The 23,060-nt window shown below is 42.0% G+C and overlaps 1 protein-coding gene across 2 annotated transcripts in view; it reads right to left on the bottom strand.

Annotated features, from left to right (window-relative positions):
• Positions 1–23,060, bottom strand: part of CEP126 (centrosomal protein 126) — a 98,225-nt gene that overhangs the window by 10,197 nt on the left and 64,968 nt on the right. For both annotated transcript variants that reach the window (XM_089687256.1, XM_089687257.1), the window contains 4 exons: positions 7,567–9,544; positions 5,860–5,997; positions 4,394–4,515; positions 1,369–1,450 (listed from right to left, as the gene is read on the bottom strand). In XM_089687256.1, the coding sequence (XP_089543382.1) occupies positions 1,369–1,450; positions 4,394–4,515; positions 5,860–5,997; positions 7,567–9,544 (2,320 nt within the window). The remainder of the gene's footprint in view (positions 1–1,368; positions 1,451–4,393; positions 4,516–5,859; positions 5,998–7,566; positions 9,545–23,060) is intronic.

The raw sequence follows: 23,060 nt of genomic DNA, 5'->3' as shown, positions 1-23,060 counted from the left end.
TCCCCCCCAGCTCCTCAAAGGATGCACACAGGATGCAATTACCTTTGGTGTATGGAATTGGATCCCTGAATAGTTTAAAAAAATTTTGTTAGATTACAATCTAATTCATATCTACGGGCAGCACAGTGGCTAAATGGTTAGCACTTCCGCCTGGCAGTACTATGGTTGTTGGTTCGAATCCCAACCACATCACCACCTGCCTGGAGTTTGCAAGTTCTCCCTGTGCCTGGGTGGGTTTCCTCCCACACTCCAAAGACATGCTGGTAGGTTAATTGGCTCCTATCTAAATTGGTATAAATGTGAGTTAGGGACCTTAGATTGTACACTCCTTGAGGGTTAGGGACTGATGTGATTGTAAAATATATATGTAAAGCGCTGTGTAAATTGGTGGCGCTTTATAAGTACCTGGAATAATCTAATCTATGCAATATTGCACCTCAAATCAAAGTTGAGAAATTGACTTATCCACTTGGGTTCTATGTAGTGTTTTAAAACAGAATGGGAATGGCAGCAAATTTTCCCAGCACTGGTTGAAAACAGCTCCGGGAATCAACAGCTCTGGAGGGTTCTGGCCGGGGTTCACGGTGGAACAGACTGCCAACATCGAGCACTAAGCCCAGGAGCTGAAATGATAAGCTTCTGAGCTTCTTTTTCTGCTACATAGACATCTCCAAAAATAAAAATCACTCTGGGACCAAGAGGAATTAGGAATACAAAACACCTAAAATCTCGCTAGTTGTAGTTAGCGTCTGTATTTGTTAATATGACAAAATCCTTATAACTTGCTGTTTATAGCTATCCATATGTAAAGTAAAGCCAAGCTATTGACATCATATGGGACTGGTGATGATGATTTGACAGTCTGGGCATATGGGAATATGCTGGACAATCTTCAAGGGTCTAGAATTGAAAGGTTTGGAACTCCTCGTTGACTGATCATTGAAGAACAATTGTGGTGGTTGACGGACTCTCATTGGACAATAGAACAGTAAAGGGTTTGGCTGTCCCGTGATCATGCCAATGTTTTGCTGTACACTCACTGTGGATTGTGAAAAGAATGAAGGTACTCGTGGACAGCTTGTTTCTCTGCACATACAGCATATTGTACTATTTTGAATATATGAGTGTGAATTAATACAAAGATGTCAATGTTTTAAAGACAAATTCCAGTTTAAAAGTAAATCCCCCATCTGTCCCCTATTCCACAGCATAGCAATGAAGATACACAGAACAGATAAAAGCAATAGCGTGAACATATTAGCATGGATCCCTTTCAAGGTGAATTCAGAATTAGAAATCCAACATGAGAACCTTTTTAAATTCATAAACAAAATGCTGTAAAAAACATCACAATGACACATTACATACCTTCAACCGAAGCTGATGCAGGGTGTACTTGTGCAGGCTCATGTGTACTGGGGATTGGGCTTATCTTCACTGTGTGGAAGTTCTTTGTACAGAAAAAGGAAATTAACAAAAAGAAGGTGGAAATAATCATAGATTATTGACCAAAAAAAACCTCTCTTGCAATACACACCAAACTAAGCATGTGCATGTGACTACAGATTCAGTCTGTATCAGGTGGTCATTTCAACAAGAGGAGGGGCAGAGAAAACAGGACCAAACAGCCTTTTTACACCATGCAGAGGATTAACCCCTTAGGTTCCACAGTGAGTATAACAAACATGCTTTACTGCATATACAGACTGATTCTACTGTTGTGGGTTTAGTAACACTTTAATTTGAATGGGGCTTTGCTTTCCTGAAGAAGAATCAAAGCTGAGGGCACATTTGTGAAGCACATTGGTGACCTTTATTAATGTGCCTTTCTTTTTCTTTTAAAGCCATGATAAAGCCATGACGTTGCTTTACAAATTGACCCCTAACCTTTAATTAAGGGCTAAGGTACATTTTACGATTTGGGTGATGGTAAAGTGTGAGGAATAACCTTAAGATTCATGGTAAGGTAAGGGTTCAGAAGGTGTATAGCATGCATGTCCAACCTGTGGCCCTTCAGCTGTTGCAGAACTACAAGACCCATGAGGCATTGCAAGGCTGACAGTTGCAAGCATGACTCCCAAAGGAAGAGGCATGATGGGACTTGTAGTTTCACAAAAGCTGGAGGACAGCATGTTGGACACCTATGGTGTAGAGAGACATTTCAGTGCTACAACTTCTGTGCCAAAAACTATATGGAGTTTGGTTCTTCGTTCTGAAAAAACGCCATACTGTTATGTGCACACAGGGGACCCAGGCTCACTGGCTCCCAAGCCATTTTATTTTATTTTTTTAATTTCAGGTACTTATATAGCACTGTCAATTTACGCAGCGCTTTTACATATATATATATATTTTGTACATTCACATCAGTCCCTAACCCTCAAGGGGCACACAATCTAAGGTCCCTAACTCACATTAATTCATACACATACTAGGGCCAATGTAGACAGGAGCCAATCAACCTACCAGCATGTCTTTGGAGTGCGGGAGGAAACCAGAGTACCCAGAGGAAACCCACGCAGGCACAGAGAGAACATGCAAACTCCAGGCAGGTGGTGCCATGGTTGGGATTCAAACCAACGACCCTAGTACTGTCAGGAGGAAGTGCTAACTATTTAGCCACTGTGCTGCCCATTTTGGATGACAAGTAAGATATGTGCAACACTTCAGATCAAAGATGGGCAGCACAGTGGCTAAATGCTTAGCACTTCCACCTAGCAGTACTAGGGTCGTTGGTTTGAATCCTAACCACGGCACAACTCGCCTGGAGTTTGCAAGTTCTCCCTATGCCTACATGGGTTTCCTCCAGGTACCCTGATTTCCTCCCACCAGGGACGGACTGACCATTTGGAAACTCGGGCACTGCCCGAGGGCCCGGGGTCAGTAGGGGGCCCCATGAGATGCCCCTGTTACCTTTTTTATAGGCTTATTTGAGTTTGGGCAAGGACACAGGGGCCCCATGATCCCCTATTGCCCGGGGGCCCCATGAGTTGTCAGTCCGCCCCTGCCTCCCACACTCCAAAAACATGCTGGTAGGTGAATTGGCTCCTGTCTAAATTGGCCCTAGTATGTGTATGTATGGATGTGAGTTAGGGACCTTAGAATGTACACCCCTTGAGGGTTAGGGACTGATGTGAATGTACAATATATGTAAAGCACGGTGTGAATTGATGGCACTATCTAAGTACTTGTAATAAATAAAAATGATAGTAGACTTTTTCTATTAAAAGTGTTCAGAACGCCATGAATTTGTGTGTACCACACATCATATATCATCATGTGGATAGTAAAGATGTATCTTTGTTAGTTGTTATGGTGCACACAATGCATCTGCACACACCGATAATAATATAAATGGTATAAATTCTAAAATAAGGATTTCAGATGTAAAAAAATGAACTCAGCCTGACAATTTTAGCATAGTACAGCAATCTACCTGAGCCAACCATGCAATTACATAATATTGTTATGACATCTGAAGTACTGGGGGGATATGAAATAGTCAGACATTGTGTAACCACTTTCATTTAGACATCTGCATGCTTATGAAGTCATGTCGCCTGTAATCTGCTCCGTGTTCATTAGCTGCCATGTTTACACAATGATGAAAAAACACTGCTGATATGTTCTGAACACACCAGTGATTATCAGCCGCACTTTCCTCCAGACACATTACACTCCATTCACTAAGATGGATGAGTTATTTCAACTCCCTTCGGTATTTTATCTCATAATCATTTTCTCCTAAAATTGTTCCATTGACAAACACAATTATGACACAGCAGGCATGTGAAATTATAAAAGGGACATAACATTATTATAAAGCTTAAGTAAACCTTAGCAATGAACTTTTATTCGCTCCATTTTGGTCTGCTAAGTAAGCCATTGAAAGAAATTAGAAATATCCTCGTGATGTTGAACCTGCCAGAAACACAGCTCATTACTTCCTGTGCATGCAGCCTCTGCTGCACTGAAATCCCAAGCACTTTTACCAGTCCTGCCCTGCTCTTTTGTGTGGACTACAGAACACTTCCCCCTATGTTATACAGACTAGGAGAGGGAAAGTCCAATTCAGGAAAGCAGCCTAGGGTGGCAATTCTGCTCCTCTATAGATTCAGTACAGTGAGTGAATGTTGCTACACTAGGGCAGGATGTTTGCTTACTGGAAGGCTTACCAGGTGAAAATAATGGAAGGAAAAAGAAAACTAATGTAGACACCAATTCTCTCAAAGGAGTATTAAGCTGCTATATATTAAATTTTTGTACTTAAGTTTATATGCACTTTAACGCATACTTTATTATATCTCTAAACTGTTTTTTCTGCAAGGTTCTGACCTGAAAAGTACAGTCTTTTGCACAGAATATTTGCTTAGAGGATTATCTAATTGCCTACCTGTGAGAGTGGAGGTCTCCATCCTGCTGAACCAGGTCTGCCTTTTCGTTGCTCCAGCAAAGCTTTGCGTTTGTTCTCATTGTTATCTACAATCTGCCTTCTTCTTGGAAGAGTTACATAACCTAATAAAAAGATCAGAAAGAAATAAAGATTCGTTTCTGGAGTTAGCTGCCAAGGAAGGATGCTGATGCAGTGGGAGCAGGAGCTAAAGATGGTTGTGGTGATGGGGGAACATGAGACAATGGTGAATAGGAGGGTGGGAACTGTGGAGGGCTTAAGCATATGGATGGAAGTCAAGTCAAGGAAGGGGATAAATGATGGAAAGAGGAATGGCTAGGACCATGTTGTGGTAGGTAAGAGATATATGAACCACACTGAACACATGAAAGCATGAGGAGAGCTATCAAATATCAAAAGGAAAATAGGCAAGTGAGAAGAACAACCAAGAGAACAGTACAGAAAGGGAGTTTGTAAGCGGAGTGTGGGAATTAGACTGGTTCAGGTTGAGATGAGAGAAAAAAAAGGAGTAGATTGGGGTGATTCGGAGCTGTGAGGGAAGTTGGCACAGCAGACTTGTACACTCACAGACTGCAGTGCCAGCCAGCCACAGTGTCCCTGATCACTGCCCCAGTGTAGGGACAATAAACAATGCAGCCAGCCCATCACCTGTCCCAGTGAGCACAAAAGCACCACCATACACCATACCAGTGTCCTGATCACTGCCATACCAGCGTCCTGATAACCGCCATACCCCAAACCAAGGCCCTGATCACCGCCTTATCCCATACCAACACCCTGATTACTGTCATATGCTATACCAGCGCCCTGATCACTGCCATACCAGCGTCTTGATCACCGCCATACCTGCAACCTGATCACCGCCATACCCCATATCAGCATTCTGATCACCGCCATGCCCCATATCAGTATCCTGATCACAGCCAAGCTGCATAACAGCAACTTGATCACTCCATATGCCATACCAGCATCCTGATAACCGCCATACCTTATACCAAGGTCCTGATCATCACCATACCCCATACCAGCGTCCTGATCACCACCATACTCCATACCAGCATTCTAATCACTGCCATACCCCATTTCAGCATCCTGATCATCACCATATCCCATACCAGCATCCTGATCACCGCCATATCCCATACCAGCGTCCTGATCACCACCATACTCCATACCAGCATTCTGATCACAGCCATACCCCATATCAGCATCCTGATCACCGTCATTCCCCATACCAGCATAATGATCACTGCCATACCCCATACTAACATCGTAATCACTGCCATACCCCATACCAGCATCCTGATCACCGCCATACCCCATAACAGTTAGAAATACTTCACGTTTAGGTGCTGAAGCCCTAATGACAGCTCAGATTATTATCTGAAACCTTTTGCATAAACAAAACATCTTGTCAAAACATGGCGTTATAATGTTGAAAATCCTACCATTAACAAAAGGAGAGGAGAAGCCATTCACTCTAGAAAATGTTTTCCAGCTATTCAGTGTTCCTCCATCAATGATAACATGGGACAAGTTAGGTCGAGTCTGTAAATTAGAAGGTAGATCACCGGGATGGAATTCACCTAGAACACAACAAACAACATTAAAGGGGTCTATTGTAAAAATGAGGCAAAACACCTTTAGAAATATTACATTTAACTAAACTGAAATGAAAAAGTAAATTGAAAACTGAAACTTGGAAATTATGATTCAGAATTCAGTTTCCAAAAAACAGTATTAAAATGAAACTGGAGGGATATGGAAAATGTTTCAGTAAAATCACATTTTGAGTTATTATTGCAGTGTTAGAGAATTATTTTTGAGAGATGTTACAATCTTCCTCTTCTATATTTTTGCTATTGTATTAAATAAAGAGATATGTTACTACAGGGAGCTATCTGTGACTCAGTAAAATGACTCTCTTTCTCTGTTAAGCCAGCTATAGACAGATCAACCTGCTGTACCGGCCAGATTTCGATCCTCCTATGGGCAGGCTGGTTGATATGAAGTTGATCTATCAGTCAACTTCAGTACAACCAGCCTGTACATTTTTTTCATAAGATCACTGCTGCTGGCTTTAGGCAACGGCAGTGATCATTGTATTGCAATGGAGGGAAACCTTCCACTGTCAGAATACAATAGCATAGCGGGAGGGATTCCCCCATTAACACTGACTGTGTTGATGAGGGAATCAAGTGATTTTCCTTTCTTAAACCTGGGGTTGAAGGAGAGAAAAGTGCATGATGTATGGCAAGCCTTAACTATATTCTACTTATATATTATACCTATGTATAACATGCCAATTTCTGGAATTATTCTTTAACATATTAAAGAGATCAGTTTGATTTAAAGCTGAACCTTTACATTTAAAGCCTTACCTTCATTATTGCACAGTTGTACAGTTACCACTGTACTGAAGTTGCAGCAAGTCAGATGGAGCCCACCTCCAATTTTGGTTCTTTGATATCTAGCATCACCTAGTCTTTCCTCCCCTGCCTGACTGTCCCTGGCCCATCCTTTTCATTCATAGGATTTCAGTTCTTTCAATCATGAAGGCTCAGCATTACATATGGGCATTACCTAGGGCAGTCTGCATGCAAATTCAGACTATCTAGGACTACCCACTGCTAAAGACTGACAGCCATCCATCAAGGCATTTGGGAAGGAAGAAAATTTACTCATTTTGGAATTATCCATAGTTTAGCTTTAAGTCTGGTCACATATAAATTTGATGCCCCAAATGTTTGTTTTTGCCCCAAATGTAAAGAAATTATCACAATATTGTCCCATATATGACCAGCTTTATGCAGATAGCACTCACCTGGAACTGAGTACAACAGATAACTTGGTGTAACATACCAAATAATCTATGATCCACAATTTATCAACTCCAAACCCTTTATTCATTAAAAACAAAAGTTTGGTTACATCTTGGCCAGAAACCTTTCATGTTTTTATTGAACTCAGCAATAAGTATTATTACTGAAGTACATATCATTGGTTATATTTGTGAGATCATGACAAGGGTGAGCCTGCACTGGGACCTGAACTCTTTGCTTTTACCTTGATGTAAGGTTTCTCAACATGGACAAGCAACCTGACCTTTTTTTTTTAGTATATTTATCATTTTACAAGCCAACTAACCAACGTACCAGCAGCAGAGTTTTTATGAGTTAAGGCACTTCGTACTCCTTGCCACAAAAGAGCAATTTCCTCATCAGTGGGAGTATGGTCTAGACGCAGTCCATTCTCTCCATATACAGGCTTCCGTTTGGCAGAAACAGGTAAGCTTTCTTGTAAAGCTGATACCCGATCACTGTTCAAAGCAAGGATAGATTTTGTGACATTCTCAGCATCAGGAGGGCCAGGTAGTTGTGCAGCAATCATATTACCCAAAGAACGAGATATTGTTTTAGAAGGCATTGCATCTCTTGGTAAACCATGACTTGGTGACTGCACAACTTTGCTCAAATGATTAACCTGTGAAATGTTTATGTTCCCAGGTTGAGCCTTGGTTTCTGTGATGGCCTCACTATTATTATTGTCCATGGCAAGCCTGGCTGGAGGATGAGGTACCATCACCTTTCCCTGAGTCTTTGCAATTTTATTTGCTTCAGTAGCTGATTGGGGCCGTATAATAACACCTCTCCTATTCCGGTATGCAACCACAGATTGAGCTTTAGCTGATTTTGGGCGCCTTGCTATCTTTGTCTTTGACTTCGGCGGTGTTCTAATGGCATGGGTATGGCCTACAGAGTTATTTTCTTCTCCTTTGGCTGCCATCCATGCCTGCTTGGTGAAATGGTAACCCGTAGAATAAACAGAGCTAGGAGTCCCAGCAGAAGGACCTACTTGATCAGTTATGGAAACCGTAGGGACAATAATATGTTCCATAAACTTTCCAGCAGCAGAAGGCTCCAATTTAGGCTTCAGGATAGCTTCCACGTTCCTAATTGTTCCTGATGCCTCTTTGTTATCCATTATTTTGTCCATTTCATCTAGCCATCTTAATTTTTTATTTTTCTTATTTTCCTTTTCCTTATGCAGTTCCACACTGTCCCTGAGGCCATCTGAGCCTTTCTCCCCCAGCTGAAACATTTTGCCAATACCCAGAGTCCTATTATACCCCTTTTCATACTTTGATCCTTTCTTTAATATACTTTTTAACAATCTGTGTCCTTCTTTTCCAGCACTGTTAGTTCTTGCTTTTATATAAAACATAGGCAAAACAGCATCAGGATCATCTTGGGAAAGACCACTTTTTTTTCGATCTTCTTTCTCATCTTGCATAACACCAGATTTCATATTAGAAACTAGATTTGGTGAAGATAAGTATCCCCGCAATGGGGTGCTCTGATTGCTGCTTTCGACAGGTTTACCAAGGTCACTTTTCATTCTGTAAAACTGTGAATTATATGAACTAGCCATGACATCAGAAACAGAATTTGTTGAATGGATTTCATGTATATGTTTACTTTGTTTTAAATCAGAGTTGGGTTGGCAGTTACTGGCAGAACTTCCAGTTAATGGAACAACTATTGGAGTTGCTAAGGGCTGAGTCATTGTAGGCTTTATTGATAAGCCAGGGCATTGTACCATGTCTTTGTTATTTTGTAGCACCATGGTTTGTGTAGCTTCTCTCGGGGTTGGGTCGGGAGTGGCCCAAGCTTTGCTTGGCCTAACCACAACAGTTGTACTTTCCCTAAAGCCCATGTCAGGATAACCTGTCTTTTCCTCTGCTATAGGCATTTCTGAGAAGTGATTTATTTCTTGTGTTTGTAAGAAGGCAGCGTAGGAGGATCCATTGTGTGAAGTAGTATCTGTCACTGCTTGCTCAGCCCTAGATCTGTGCCACTCTTCATCTTTCACAGATAAGTTTTGTTCTCTTAATATATCTGGTATGAACTGATGAGGTTCAGGAGAACTTTTTCCACTGTTACTTTGATTGGTGTAGTGAGTTCCACTGTTCACTGTAGATGAGATTTCCAACAATGCTCTGTGCAAAGTGTCAGTTGGAAACCCTTTCACTGTATTATTTTCCTCGTTTGCAGTGTTCAGACCTTCTTCTAGACTGTCCAAACTTGATAAACTCTCCGAATGTGCTAGTTGTTCCACTTCTTGATGGAAATTCTGAAAAACAAATAAAGGTTTAAGATTTAGTGTGAATTTAATAATCACCTATTTATTTTTAGTAAAGCAAAATCACCTTTAATTGAAGAACCAACATATCTAGAAAAAAATTGCAAAACAAACACGCAAAGGTATGCAAAGCACAGTGGCTAAGTGGTTAGCACTTCTGCCTGGCAGCACTAGTGGTCGCCGGTTTGAATTCCAACCACAGCACTATCTGCCTGGAGTTTGTGTGTTCTCTCTGAGCTTGCGTGGGTTTCCTCCCGCACTCCAAAGACATGCTGGTGGGTTAATTGGCTCCTGTCTAAATTGGTCCCAATATGTGTATGCATGAATGTGAGATATTAACCTTTAAATTGTAAGCTCCTTGAGGTCAGGACCGGTGTGAATGTACAATATATATGTAAAGCGTTGTGCAAATTGACAGCGCTATATAAATACCTGTAATATATAAAGAATAACACTAGGCAGAATGTTCACAGAAACAGTTATAACTTTGCTGTGGAGCCTATTATTCCAGTAGATGCCATGTTTGAGAAAATGACGCACCAAAATCAGAAAGTAGTTGGGGATCACTGGAAAGGAAGTCCTGGAGAATACTTCTCTTTACAACACCATTTTAAATACCTTGTGTTCTGATAAATTTTTGAAAAATATTAAGCCCAACTCTAGGCTCAGTACCTCTTGCCCAATTAACCACTTTCCACCAGGTCATTTGTTTACATGTACCTTCAGGGTGGTAAAATGATTTCAAAGGGTCCACTTTTCCTTTGGTCTTCTCCCATGTGGGAGGACCTCTGATGATGCAAAGAACACAGTTCATGTGATGATGTCTGTGCTGCTCTCTGCATTAATACACTGTGAATGAAAAGTGCCATGGGGTTGGTCCATGACAACTTTCATTCACAGTATGTCTTTAGTCTTCAGGGTTAAATGACACAGGCCTACTTATACACAGAAGATGGAGGACATCATGTCATGACAAGAAGGTACTACAGTGGAAGGCTCCATACTGAAGATGAGCGATGCAGGGAAAGCTGTTTTTTTGTTGTAAACCCTCCAGGGGTATCATTTTAGAGAAAGAAAAATCTGGCCTTTAAAAATGACTGATTTCACACCTCAGGGTATATTTATTTATTTCAGGTACTTATATAGCGCCGTCAATTTACACAGCGCTTTACATATATATTGTACATTCACATCAGTCCCTAACCCTAAAGGGGGTACAATCTAAGGTCTCTATCTCACATTCATACATACACATACTAGGGACAATTTAGACAGGATCCAATTAACCTACCTGCATGTCTTTGGTGTGTGGCAGGAAACCGGAGAACCCGGAGGAAACTTACGCAGGCACAGGGAGAACATGCAAACTCCAGGCAGGTGGTGCCGTGCTTGGGATTCGAACCAACGACCCTAGTATTATTACCCTAGTATATTACCTCTGCATATGTGTTAATGTGTGTTAAAAGGCATAGGTGTGAATAGGGCCCTAAACCCTGGACACATAAAACCAGCTTGGAAATAAAAGAAGCCTTAACTTAGAAAGCATCGACTTTTCTGACCTCTTAATTGATCATAACAATTTCCTGTCTGTCATACTGATCCAGTAGCTTCAACACTTTTTAATTCTTTAAAATTCAGAAAGCAGTATGAGAACAAATTCAGATAAAAAAGTCCAAATTAATTTTAGTTGTTGGTAAAGAAAGTTCTATAAAAACAGCCAACACATTTCTGGGGTAACATCAGGTCCCCTTCATCAGGGCTCATCACAGGCTAAACCTCGGATGGACTCAGAGAAAACAGTGAATTCACACATCTATATTGAACCAGAATTGAACTTGATAGCAGATGCTCAGCAGTAGTGTTTTTCTTCTTCCTTGCAAGATCATCTATCAGCTACCAAACCTCTCCTTTTCCTTCCCACTTCCATTTGTTTGGAACAAGCGCTGCATGTTAATTGAGTCATGAGCACTGCCCAATGCTACACATCCCATAGTTCTTAGTCCTTGGGAGCGAGCAAGAGATGGTGGCTGCATTCAAGCATACGGTGTAACAAACGTAAACATCCTCTAACAGGATCTCAGATTACAGCAGCAAGAAAAAAATTGGAGATTTGAAGATTGGAAGCAACAGAAGGTTTTAGGATTTTAAATTAAGAATATATACTTAAATTTTTGCTTTTTAACCCAAAGTTTAGGGCGTTGTAAACTCACTCCCCTGTCAATCTGCTCTCTTCTTCTATCAGCATGCTACTTGTTAGCACATGTGGACTGACTGGCTCCTTATCCTGCTTCTCTCTCCCCCTCCCTGAAATGTGCTTTACAGGGACTGTATGAGGCTGCTTCAGGTACTTAAAGTGTTACTAAACCCAGCACCCTGCTTTCACTATATATGGTCTCCCACAGTACAGACAACATGGAAATGCAATTATTTTAGTAAATATAAACTGCTAAATACTATTTCTCATCAGCAGTATATAGCTGTCTTGTGGCTTTTATCAGTGTCCATCCAAGCACTGGTTAAAGCTTGTAGGAGGAGTTTTTATTTTGCTCTAGGAGGATGCAGGACCCCTGACCTCTGTCTGGACAGTGCTGATTGGCCCTAGGCTGATCACATGCAGTCTAAGAAAAAAAAAACATCTATCAATACACACCAAACTGAGCATGTGTAAAGTGTCTCCACACGATATGTCTTATCAGGAGATAAGAAGGGGACACTGGAAGAAGGGGAGGATTAGAGAAGGCAGGATCAAACAACGGTTTTACACAATGCAGGGGATTAACCCCGTAGGTTCCTCAGAGAGTATAACAAGCATGCTTTACTGCACAGGTGTCAAACACAAGGCCCCTGGGCGGAATCTGGCCCTCCAGGCCATTTCATGTGGCCCTTACACCTCTCCTGCAGGTACCCCCTTTCGTCCGCCCCCACCTTGTTTCAGCAGTTGGCAGCAGAGAGAATGGAACTCCTCCTGCAAATCCTGCATCTCTCAGTGCAGCTGCATCACTCCCTCACCTCTGCCTCTCCTGGTCTCAGTATTCAGCAGGCTCTGATAACTGACTCCACTCCTCCTCTGATCCTCCTCCAGACCCTGCACTTTCTGCTTTCCAGCTCTGCCCCCAAAGGGTGTGCACGGTGAAGTTAGGGAGGGTGTGGGATTCTTGACATCTGATGTAATGGGTGGGGTGCTTTGGACATCTAGTCTTACAGATACAACCGGCCCTTTGAGGGCAATCATAATGCAGATACGGCCCATGATGAAATGGAGTTTGACATCCCTGCTTTACTGCATATACAGACTGATATTACAGTTTTGGGTTTAGTAGCACTTTAAACGGTTTGCATTTAAACAATTACATCAGAGAATTATTAAAGACATTTATTAAACTACCATGTACAGTTGTGTTCAAAATAATAGCAGTCAGACATCACTAACCTGATCAATCACTGTTTTGGTAGAAATTATATTTCTACATGGCAAATAATTTACTAGCAGGTGTAGTAGAGTAATAGAAATCCAACAGACCCAACAATCATGACATGCATGCTGCTGATTCTGTGTAATTGAATCACTAATTGAAAGGGGCATGTTCAAAATAATAGCAGTGTGGAGTTCTATTAGTGAGGTCATTCATTCTTTGAAAAACAGGTGGCAATTATTGCCCTTATTTAAGGAAGGAAGGCAGCAAATGTTGTACATGCTGGTTACAGTGCATTTCTCTCTGAAATTCTGAGGAAAATGGGTCATTCCAGAAATTGTTCAGAAGAACAGCGTACCTTGATTAAAAAGTTGATAGGAGAGGGGAAAACATATAAAGAAGTGCAGAAAATGATAGGCTGCTCAACTAAAATGATCGCAAATGCTTTAAAATGGCAACCAAAACCTGAAAGACGTGAAAGAAAGCGAAAAAATACCATTCGAATGCATAGAAGAATAGCCAAAATGGCAAGGACTCAGCCAACAATCAGCTCCAGGAAGATCAAAGAAGGTGTAAAGTTACCTGTGAGTACTGTTACAATTAGAAGATGCCTATGTGAAGTCAAGCTATCTGCAAGAAGCCCCCGCAAAGTCCCACTGTTGAAAAAAAGACGTGCTGAAGAGGTTACAATTTGCCAAAGAGCACATTGACTGGCCTAAAGAGAAACATTTTGTGGACTGATGAAAGTAAGATTGTTCTTTTTGGGTCTAGTGGCCGGAGACAGTTTGTCAGACGACCCCCAAACACTGAATTCAAGCCACAGTACACTGTGAAGACAGTGAAGCATGGTGGTGCAAGCATCATGATATGGGGATGTTTCTCATACTACCGTGTTGGGCCTATTTATCGCATACCAGGGATCATGGATCAGTTTGAATACATCAGAATACTTGAAGAGGTCATGCTGCCTTATGCTGAAGAGGAAATGCCCTTGAAATGGGTATTCCAACAAGACAACGACCCCAAACACACCAGTAAACGTGCAACATCTTGGTTCCAGACCAACAAGATTGACGTTATGGAGTGGTCAGCCCAATCCCCAGATCTTAATCCAATAGAAAACTTGTGGGGTGACATCAAAAATGCAGTTTCTGAGGCAAAACCAAGAAATAGAGAAGAACTGTGGAATGTAGTCCAATCATCCTGGGCTGGAATACCTGTTCACAGGTGCCAGAAGTTGGTTGACTCCATGCAACACAGATGTACAGCAGTTCTCAGAAACAGTGCTTATACAACTAAATATTCATTAAGTGATTCAAAGGAAAGCAAAATCTTCAAACATTTTTCAGTTTATATAGTGAATGTTTGAGTTTGTAAAGAAGAATACAAACACTATTTTTTGAACAGTCTAATATTCACTTTTCTTCAATTTTTTTAGAGGAACAACACAAATTTGATATATTTTTCTTCATGTTTTGATTTGGAATAGAATGTGTAGTGTTCCCAATGCATTTGTGTGTATGGAAATAAAAGCTATTAGAAGGAATTTGAACTTTATTCACTTTTTTCAACACACTGCTATTATTTTGAACACAACCGTACATGTGTAATCACAGGACTACAGGCTTTCTTTCATGGATACATCCGGTCCAGCTGAATTATAAACATGAAACTATTGCAGAAACAATAAAAATGTCTTCAGTCAAATCAGCACTATTTATTACTTTGTTTTCGTTACAGCATTCTAATTACACACAATTAGAGGATATTGACAGGATACTCCTCCTATTCAGCTAGGATTTTAACCCTTTCAGCCAAATAAGACCTCACAGGCTTTTAGGCTGCACTATAAACTTGAAGTTCTGCATGGACTGTTGGTCAGCCGAGGCTTGATTTGTTATGGACAGTGGATAACTCTACTTGCTGTTTTACTACACTGCTAAGCTTGTCCACACCTTGACTTGCATTGTACGGCCCATTCATAAAATGCAAGTTGCAGCCTGCAGTAAGTCAGAGTTCTCTCTGCTTAGTGTCGCAGAAAGAAAGCTGTGATTGAAGACAGGCTGGCCACTGGTTATGGAGTTCTGATGCCAGCATAGAGCTAAGCATACTTTTGAAGCACATTGCTGTGCTTTATAATTGGCCATACCACTGCTTTATAAATGTCGCCCTTGAAGTATATACTTACCTTATTCCTTGCTCCTTCAGGCTTTCATGTCTGCTAGTTTTGCTATTCACAACTGGTCCCACAAAGCCGCTCTTCTTCTCTGATCATGAAGCCACTGCCTTGTTGAAGTCATTACAGAACCCTAATATTGAACCTAACGCTATACACTGAAATGTTCAACACCAGATCGCTAACCTTAAAGTCAAAGAAAAGCCTAACACTAACTATTCTTTAAAATGTTCTCCCCCCCCCCTCCTTTTACCTATCCTGCATACCCTGTGTAAAAAAACATCTGTGTACTTTCCTCTTTTTAATCCACTTTGGTCCAGTCACGTAACTGAGCCGCTACCAGAGTGGCTGCTGCAGGGGAGAGGAGGGAGCACCACCAATGGCTAGGCCATGGAATTCTATCCTATGGGTGACGTTATGACCCCCCGGAATTCATAGCCATTGTTGAGTAATCGCTTACACTTAACTGAGCCGCTCCCTGAGTGGCTGCTGCAGGGGAGAGGAGGAAACACCACCAATGGCTAGGCCATGGAAGTCTATCCTATGGGTAACGTTATGCCCCCCCCCCGGAATTCACAGCCATTGTTGAGTGATCCCTTACACAGAGGAGCCAGACAGCAGGATTATGTGACTGGACAGGATCAAAAAAAGAGAAGTACACAGATCTTTTTACACAGGGTATGCACATTTTAAGAATAGTTAGTGCTAGGGTTTTCTTCCAGTTTAAGACTGAAGCCCAACTCCAGGGACTTCAAAGATATCCCTTGCAGTGGGGCAGCACCCTTACTGCAAGGGTTAACTGTTAGTAATGTATAGGGGAGAGTTTTGTACATGTTAACTTACCTGATCCTGCACTCCCACAGCAGATGGCACTCCCCTAAGGTCTGGCGGTGGACTGTTCCTCTGCATCATCAGGTCCAATGCAAGGCTATGGTGACCAGTCTAGCAATGCAGACTAGAAGGTAAGTAGATATTATTTTCTATCTTCCCTAGATCTTAACAAGCAATTAATCCTTGCAGTATGGACATAGCCCCACTGCAACGGACAGTTTCTAAGTTTCCCGGAGCTGGGCTTTAACGTAAAGCGGAACTTCACCCAAAAGAGGAAGTTCCACTTGTTTAAATCCTCCCCCCTCAACTGCCCCATTTGGAATTTTTTGGGGGGAGCGGGTACCTGACTTTGAAAGCTCCCACTTCTGGTTCGGATTGCTGCGGCAATCTGTGAGGAAGTTTGGCCCATTCTTCCTTTCCCCCGCAGCCTTCTGGAACGCACACAGGACATTCACAAAGCGCAGTGCAGTTTGTGCATGCGCAGTAGGAAACTGGCAGTGAAGCAGGAAGGATTCACTGTCGGTTTCCCTTACCTAAGATGCTGGCGCCTCCACCCGAAGTCAGTTAAAGAATCGGCTCAGGTGAGGACATCGCTGGACCCTTGGACAGGTGAGTGTCATAGTAAGTCAGCAGCTGCAGTATTTGGAGCTGTTGACTTTCAATTTTTGGGGGAGACTGAAGCTCATCTTTAATGCCAATTAAGCATGTCTAATTTTCAGTGTTAAACATCCAAATTATTTTGGAACTTGACTGTAGACAAATCCTCTTCATATTGCCTAGTCTTTTAATTGTACCTAAAACAAAATCTGTGAAGATGCAGGCCAGTATGTCCTTTAGATCCAACACTGATCTCTGAGCTCACTGCAATCTCTCTTTCTGTCACACACAAACACATATGGACACTGGAGCACGAGAAGGAGGTTGCACAGCACATATTCCTGTGATATTATGCCGGAATGGCTACATTCCATAAACTGCACCCCCCCCCCCCTTACTGGCCACTAAGAAAATCTCTTTGGAATGTCAGTTGCCAGGAATAAACGCTAGCGTGCTACTGACTATATGGAAAGTCTCGTACGATCCAGTACAACTTCCCGTGTGTAGCTACGTACCAGCATGCAATCAGAAGTGATGTAATGTACGTGTGACCGCTCTGCTTGCTATATCTTTGGCTATACTGGTTCGGATTGGCATGGAGTATTCATGCATTGCTCTGTAGATAGATTGGTTCGCCACACATAGATTTGTTTGTAGTCAATGGTCACATCTTCCAAATGGAGTACTTTACAGAATGAATTAAAGAGTCAGCAATTCCAATTGCTGTGCTTGGAGTTTTGGCCTTCATACCATTACTCCATTATTGCTATTAAACATATTTCAATCCTGAAAACGATGTTTTTTTTTCCGTGTTTAGGAACATTTTTGTTGTATATGACAATTATTTTTATTGCAATTTTACGTTTTGGGTTGTTTACAATCATGCGCGGTCTTGATCAATAACATTTTTGATAGACAAATAATACACTGATTACACAAAAATCGTTCCTTTTGTTATCGCATGAGAAAATGTTCGAGCTTGTCGCTTCGGATATTGTCACAAGAATTGTAGTGATCGGCTCTTGAAAGCTGTTTAAATTATCAAAGATTGCTCTGAATGAGATTTTGAGCTGATTTTCTCATCATGTGTACCAGGCATTATTTTGTGTCTGAAGGAAAATTGTACTGCTGACAAATCAAGAGACTATGGAGCAATTCAGATTATTTCCGTAAATTATCCAGGCTGTGCCTTGCATGTGGAATAACCAATTTCAGAGCTAGCTCGGTCCTATGGGACTATGCTAGGACTCCTAAAGTCTTTACAGCTTGGCCACTCCTGGTTTTTAACATCTGTGCTGGCTTACAAGGTACAAAAATGACAGGGACCCATGAAGACTGGCTGTATACACTCCCCTCCATACAAGGTATAGAAATGACAGGGACTCATGAAGACTGGCTGTATACCACCCCCTCCATACAAGGTACAAAATAACAGGGATCCATGAAGACTGGCTGTATATCCTCCCCTCCATACAAGGTATAGAAATGACAGGGGCTCATGAAGACTGGCTGTATACCCTCCCCTCCTTACAAGATACAAAAATAACAGGGACTCACGAAGACTGGCTATATACCCCCCCCCCCCTCCTTACAAGGTATAGAAAAGACAGGAACCCATGAAGACTGTTTTTATACCCTCCTCTCCATGCAAGGTATAAAAAAGACAGGGACCCAATAAGACTGACTGAATACCATCCCCTCCATACAAGGTATAGAAAAAACAGGGACCCATGATGACTGTCTCTATACCCTCCCCTCCATACAAGGTATAGAAAAGACAGGGACCCATGAAGACTGGCTGAATACCCTCCCCTCCATACAAGGTATAGAAATGACAGGGACTCATGAAGACTGGCTGTATACCACCCCCTCCATACAAGGTACAAAATAACAGGGATCCATGAAGACTGGCTGTATACCACCCCCTCCATACAAGGTACAAAATAACAGGGATCCATGAAGACTGGCTGTATATCCTCCCCTCCATACAAGGTATAGAAATGACAGGGGCTCATGAAGACTGGCTGTATACCCTCCCCTCCTTACAAGATACAAAAATAACAGGGACTCACGAAGACTGGCTATATACCCCCCCCCCCCCTCCTTACAAGGTATAGAAAAGACAGGAACCCATGAAGACTGTTTTTATACCCTCCTCTCCATGCAAGGTATAAAAAAGACAGGGACCCAATAAGACTGACTGAATACCATCCCCTCCATACAAGGTATAGAAAAAACAGGGACCCATGATGACTGTCTCTATACCCTCCCCTCCATACAAGGTATAGAAAAGACAGGGACCCATGAAGACTGGCTGAATACCCTCCCCTCCATACAAGGTATAGAAAAGACAGGGACGAATGAAGACTGGCTGTATACCCTCCCTCCATACAAGGTATAGAAAAGACAGGGACCCATGAAGACTGGCTGAATACCCTCCCCTCCATACAAGGTATAGAAAAGACAGGGACCCATGAAGACTGGCTGAATACCCTCCCCTCCATACAAGGTATAGAAAAGACAGGGACCCATGAAGACTGGCTGAATACCCTCCCCTCCATACAAGGTATAAAAAAGACAGAGACCCATGAAGACTGGCTGTATACCCTCCCCTCCATACAAGGTATAGAAAAGACAGGGACCCATGAAGACTGGCTGAATACCCTCCCCTCCATACAAGGTATAAAAAAGACAGAGACCCATGAAGACTGGCTGTATACCCTCCCTCCATACAAGGTATACAAAAGGCAGGGACCCATGAAGACTAGCTGTATACCCTCCCTTCCATACAAAGTATAGAAAAGACTGGCTGGCTGGAGACTGGCTGAATACCCTCCCCTCCCCTCCCCTCCATAGAAAGTATAGAAAAGTCAGGGACCCACGGAGATTGGATGAATACCCTTACCTCCATACAAGAAACAGAAATGATAGGGACCCGTGAAGACTGGCTGTACACCACCCCCTCCATACACCATATAGAAAACACAGGGACCTACGAAGACTGGCTGAATACCTTCCCCTCTATACAAGATATGGCATTTTCATTACAAATTTGCAGCAACCCCTCATTTTGCCAATGTAATCAGAATTCACCAAAAAATCTTCTGTAACCCAAGATCCAGTTATTCTCCACTAGGTGCCGCCATCTTGCTTCTCGCACAGAACACAGGACATAAAGCCAGCCTGTCAATTACAGGGCAGATATTTAAGCCACCTTTCCCCTTTGTATGACAGCAATATGTCACTGCTCTCTGCATTTGCCAGGAGGAGTGGATAAAAATGAAAGAATAAGGCTTAGCAACTGACTTTCTACAAAAAGTTGATATATGCATATCAGTAATGGTGCTGATTAGTTGCTTACAGTGCACATTTACAGGGAAAGATGGGCACATTTGAATCAGACGATAGAGTGGATATGACTGTACTGCTATGAGTACATGCTCAGGCAATGGAGAGGTTCACGGGAGCTATTCTGGTAAACGTACAATCATTCTATAGTCACTTCTCCTCCATATATAAACAGTGATCCCACACTCCAGCACACTGGAATACAAAGAACAGAGAGAATATTTAGGAGCATCAGACTTGTTGATGGATAGTGCAGTTCTGTCGGCATTAACTTGCTAACAGGCTTAAAGTACATGTCCATCAGACTGACATGTGGCATGAATAAAGACTTCACAATGTAACTGTGTTAACTGACTGATTGTAAAGATGGAAATATGAAACTCGTAGGAATGTCATTATTTGTTACCAGCGTGAAAGATGTTTGGGAGACATGAGTGACATGAGCCCTGCATTCCTCCAGAATACAACATGTTGAAGCAGCAAAAGACTCGGAATATTCGTGTTTCAATATGTTGGACAAATCAATTACTGTTATACAGACTGTGTGCAGTGCAATTCATGCTTACAAGTTTAGTGATGGCAAACATTCTTTCCTAAAGACACATTCACTGTCCTGGAGTGAGGTTGACCCTGACTGGTGAATCACAGCATTAGTCTGGGGTCTTGGGTAAAACTAGAGAGAATGTATATAAACATATATTTAATTTCTATAAAGGACCAATGTCTTTTTAAACAAAAGTTATGACATATAAAAAGAGATACAGTACTTTGATCTCTGAAGAGTGATGTTTTTGGATCTCTCTTCAGAGTACATTTGATAGGTGGTGGGGAGGCATTGTATTACCTCCTTACTGCCTGCTTTAACTCTTTAAAACTCAAGTCGCATGCAAAAGAAAATTTGTTAGGCACGGGGTAAAGGTTTTTTTTCTTTTTTTTTGCAAACAGTGGGTAGCTCATAGCATTTTATCAAAGCAAATGTTTAATTCCACTTTAAATGGATTCTCAAAACATTGATTTAGAAAGAACTATATGATTACTATATGACTCTGCTTATGTAATAGTAAAAGCTTGGTTGGATTATTATCTTTCCTCCTCTTTAAAAGATGACTTGGAAGGGGGCAGAGGAGGGTCAGCAATGGACACAATGGAGCTTAACACACCAATTATTGTAAGAGTTCATTAAATGATTGTCATTACAGCTATGGCCAACATAAGGTTTCCTTCAGATCATCAAAACAGGAACGTATTACAATTGCATCAAGCACCAGTGACGTTAAACTGGCTGCAAACTTTTGAAATGAAAAATGAACAAAGTATATCCCTATATAGTGTGTATTTGCCTTAATCCAAAGCACTTAGTGTGATTTCTGTCTCCTGTGTCCTTCTCCTGCTATTTGCATGAGTCACTTCTGATAAGTCATACTGACTCCAAGGGATCCAGGGGGACAGGGATTGGAAGTCTCAGATCTGCATGTTTCCCTATGAGACTGTGTAGGGGGGGGGGGGTGTCCATTCCTTGCTCTCTGCATCTGGAAGCTCATAAACTACATTAAACAGCTGTAGAGCAGAGAGAGCTACAGATTACCAGGTACAACTTATGTAGGAGAATTTTCTTCTTCTCTGTGTATCATTTGAGGTCAGTCGCGTCACTGGCTATATGAAAAGGTTTACAGCCACTTTAATTTTAGATGATAAACCTGCTGAATCGTCAGTACTGTGTACAGTTGTGCTCAAAAGTATGCATACCCTGGTAGAAACCATGCCATTTTGGCATTGATATTGAAAAATATGATTGATCATGACAAAAAAATGTATTTTTTTTAAGGATAGAGATTATATGAACCCATTTATTATCACATAATTGTTTGGCTCCTTTTTATATCATAATTATTATTATTATAGAGGATTTATATAGCACCAACAGTTTGCGCAGTGCTTTACAATATAAGGGAGACAGTATAATTAGAATACATTTCAGTACAGAAGGAATGTGAGGGCCCGGCTCGTGGAGCTTACAATCTAAAGGAAGGGGGAGATGATACAAAAGGTGATAGCTGCAGGGGATGATCTGGTGGAGGTGATTCAAGTACAGTTATTAGGTGGAGGTGGGGTAGGCTTCCCTGAAGAAGTGAGTTTTTAAAGATTGCCTAAAGCAGACAGGGTGGGGGCTGACCGGACATGCTGTGGTAGGGAGTTCCACAGGATGGGAGAGGCTCTGGAGAAGTCCTGGAGGTGAGCGTGGGAGGAGGTGATGAGGGAGCTAGAGAGGAGGATATCATGGGAGGAGCGGAGTGGGCGATTTGGGCGGTATCTGTGGATGAGGTTGGTGATGTAGCTAGGCGCAGTGTTGTGGATGGCTTTGTGAGCTGTGGTTAGTATTTTGAATTTTATACGTTGGGTTAGTGGAATCCAGTGGAGGGATTGGCAGAGAGGGGCAGCAGTCGCTGATCAGTTGGTAAGGTGTATGAGTCTAGCAGCAGCATTCATAATAGACTGAAGGGGGGATAGCCTATGTAAAGGTAGACCAGTGAGGAGGGAGTTGCAGTAATAGAGGCGGGATATAACCAAGGCGTGGATAAGTTGTTTTGTGGTGTCATTGGTCAGGAAGGGGCAAATATTGGAAATGTTCCGGAGGTTGAGGCGGCAGGATTTAGCCAGTGATTGGATGTGGGGCCCAAAGGAGAGGTCAGAGTCTAGCATTACGCCTAGCACCCTGGCATGAGGGGAAGGACCAATGGTTGTGCTGTTGATCTTAATGGTAAACTCATGAGTGGAGGATTGGGGAGTAGGAAATATTACAAGCTCAGTTTTTGAAAAATTGATTTAAGGTAGTGGTGTGACATTCATGCTGATATGTCGCTTAGTAGATTTGTGATACGTGAGGAGATTGAGGGGGTGAGCTGGGGAGTGGAGAGATAGATCTGGGTGTCATCAGCATAGAGGTGGTATTGGAAGCCATGGGAGGTTATCAGTTGGCCCAGGGAGGAGGTATAGAGAGAGAAAAGGAGGGGCCCAAGAACAAAACCTTGGGGTACCCCAACAGAAAGAGGAAGTGGAGTGGAGGAGGAGGAGTTGTGTGTGACACTGAAAGTGCGCTGAGAAAGGTAAGAGGAGAACCAGGAGAGAGCAGAGTCTTGGAGGC

Source organism: Staurois parvus, unplaced genomic scaffold (genome assembly GCF_062004578.1).
Source record: "Staurois parvus isolate SC_StPar_1 unplaced genomic scaffold, SC_StPar_1.0 ptg000422l, whole genome shotgun sequence".
NCBI classification, from domain to species: Eukaryota; Metazoa; Chordata; class Amphibia; order Anura; family Ranidae; genus Staurois; species Staurois parvus.
This window is presented reverse-complemented; position numbering and strand designations above follow the sequence as displayed.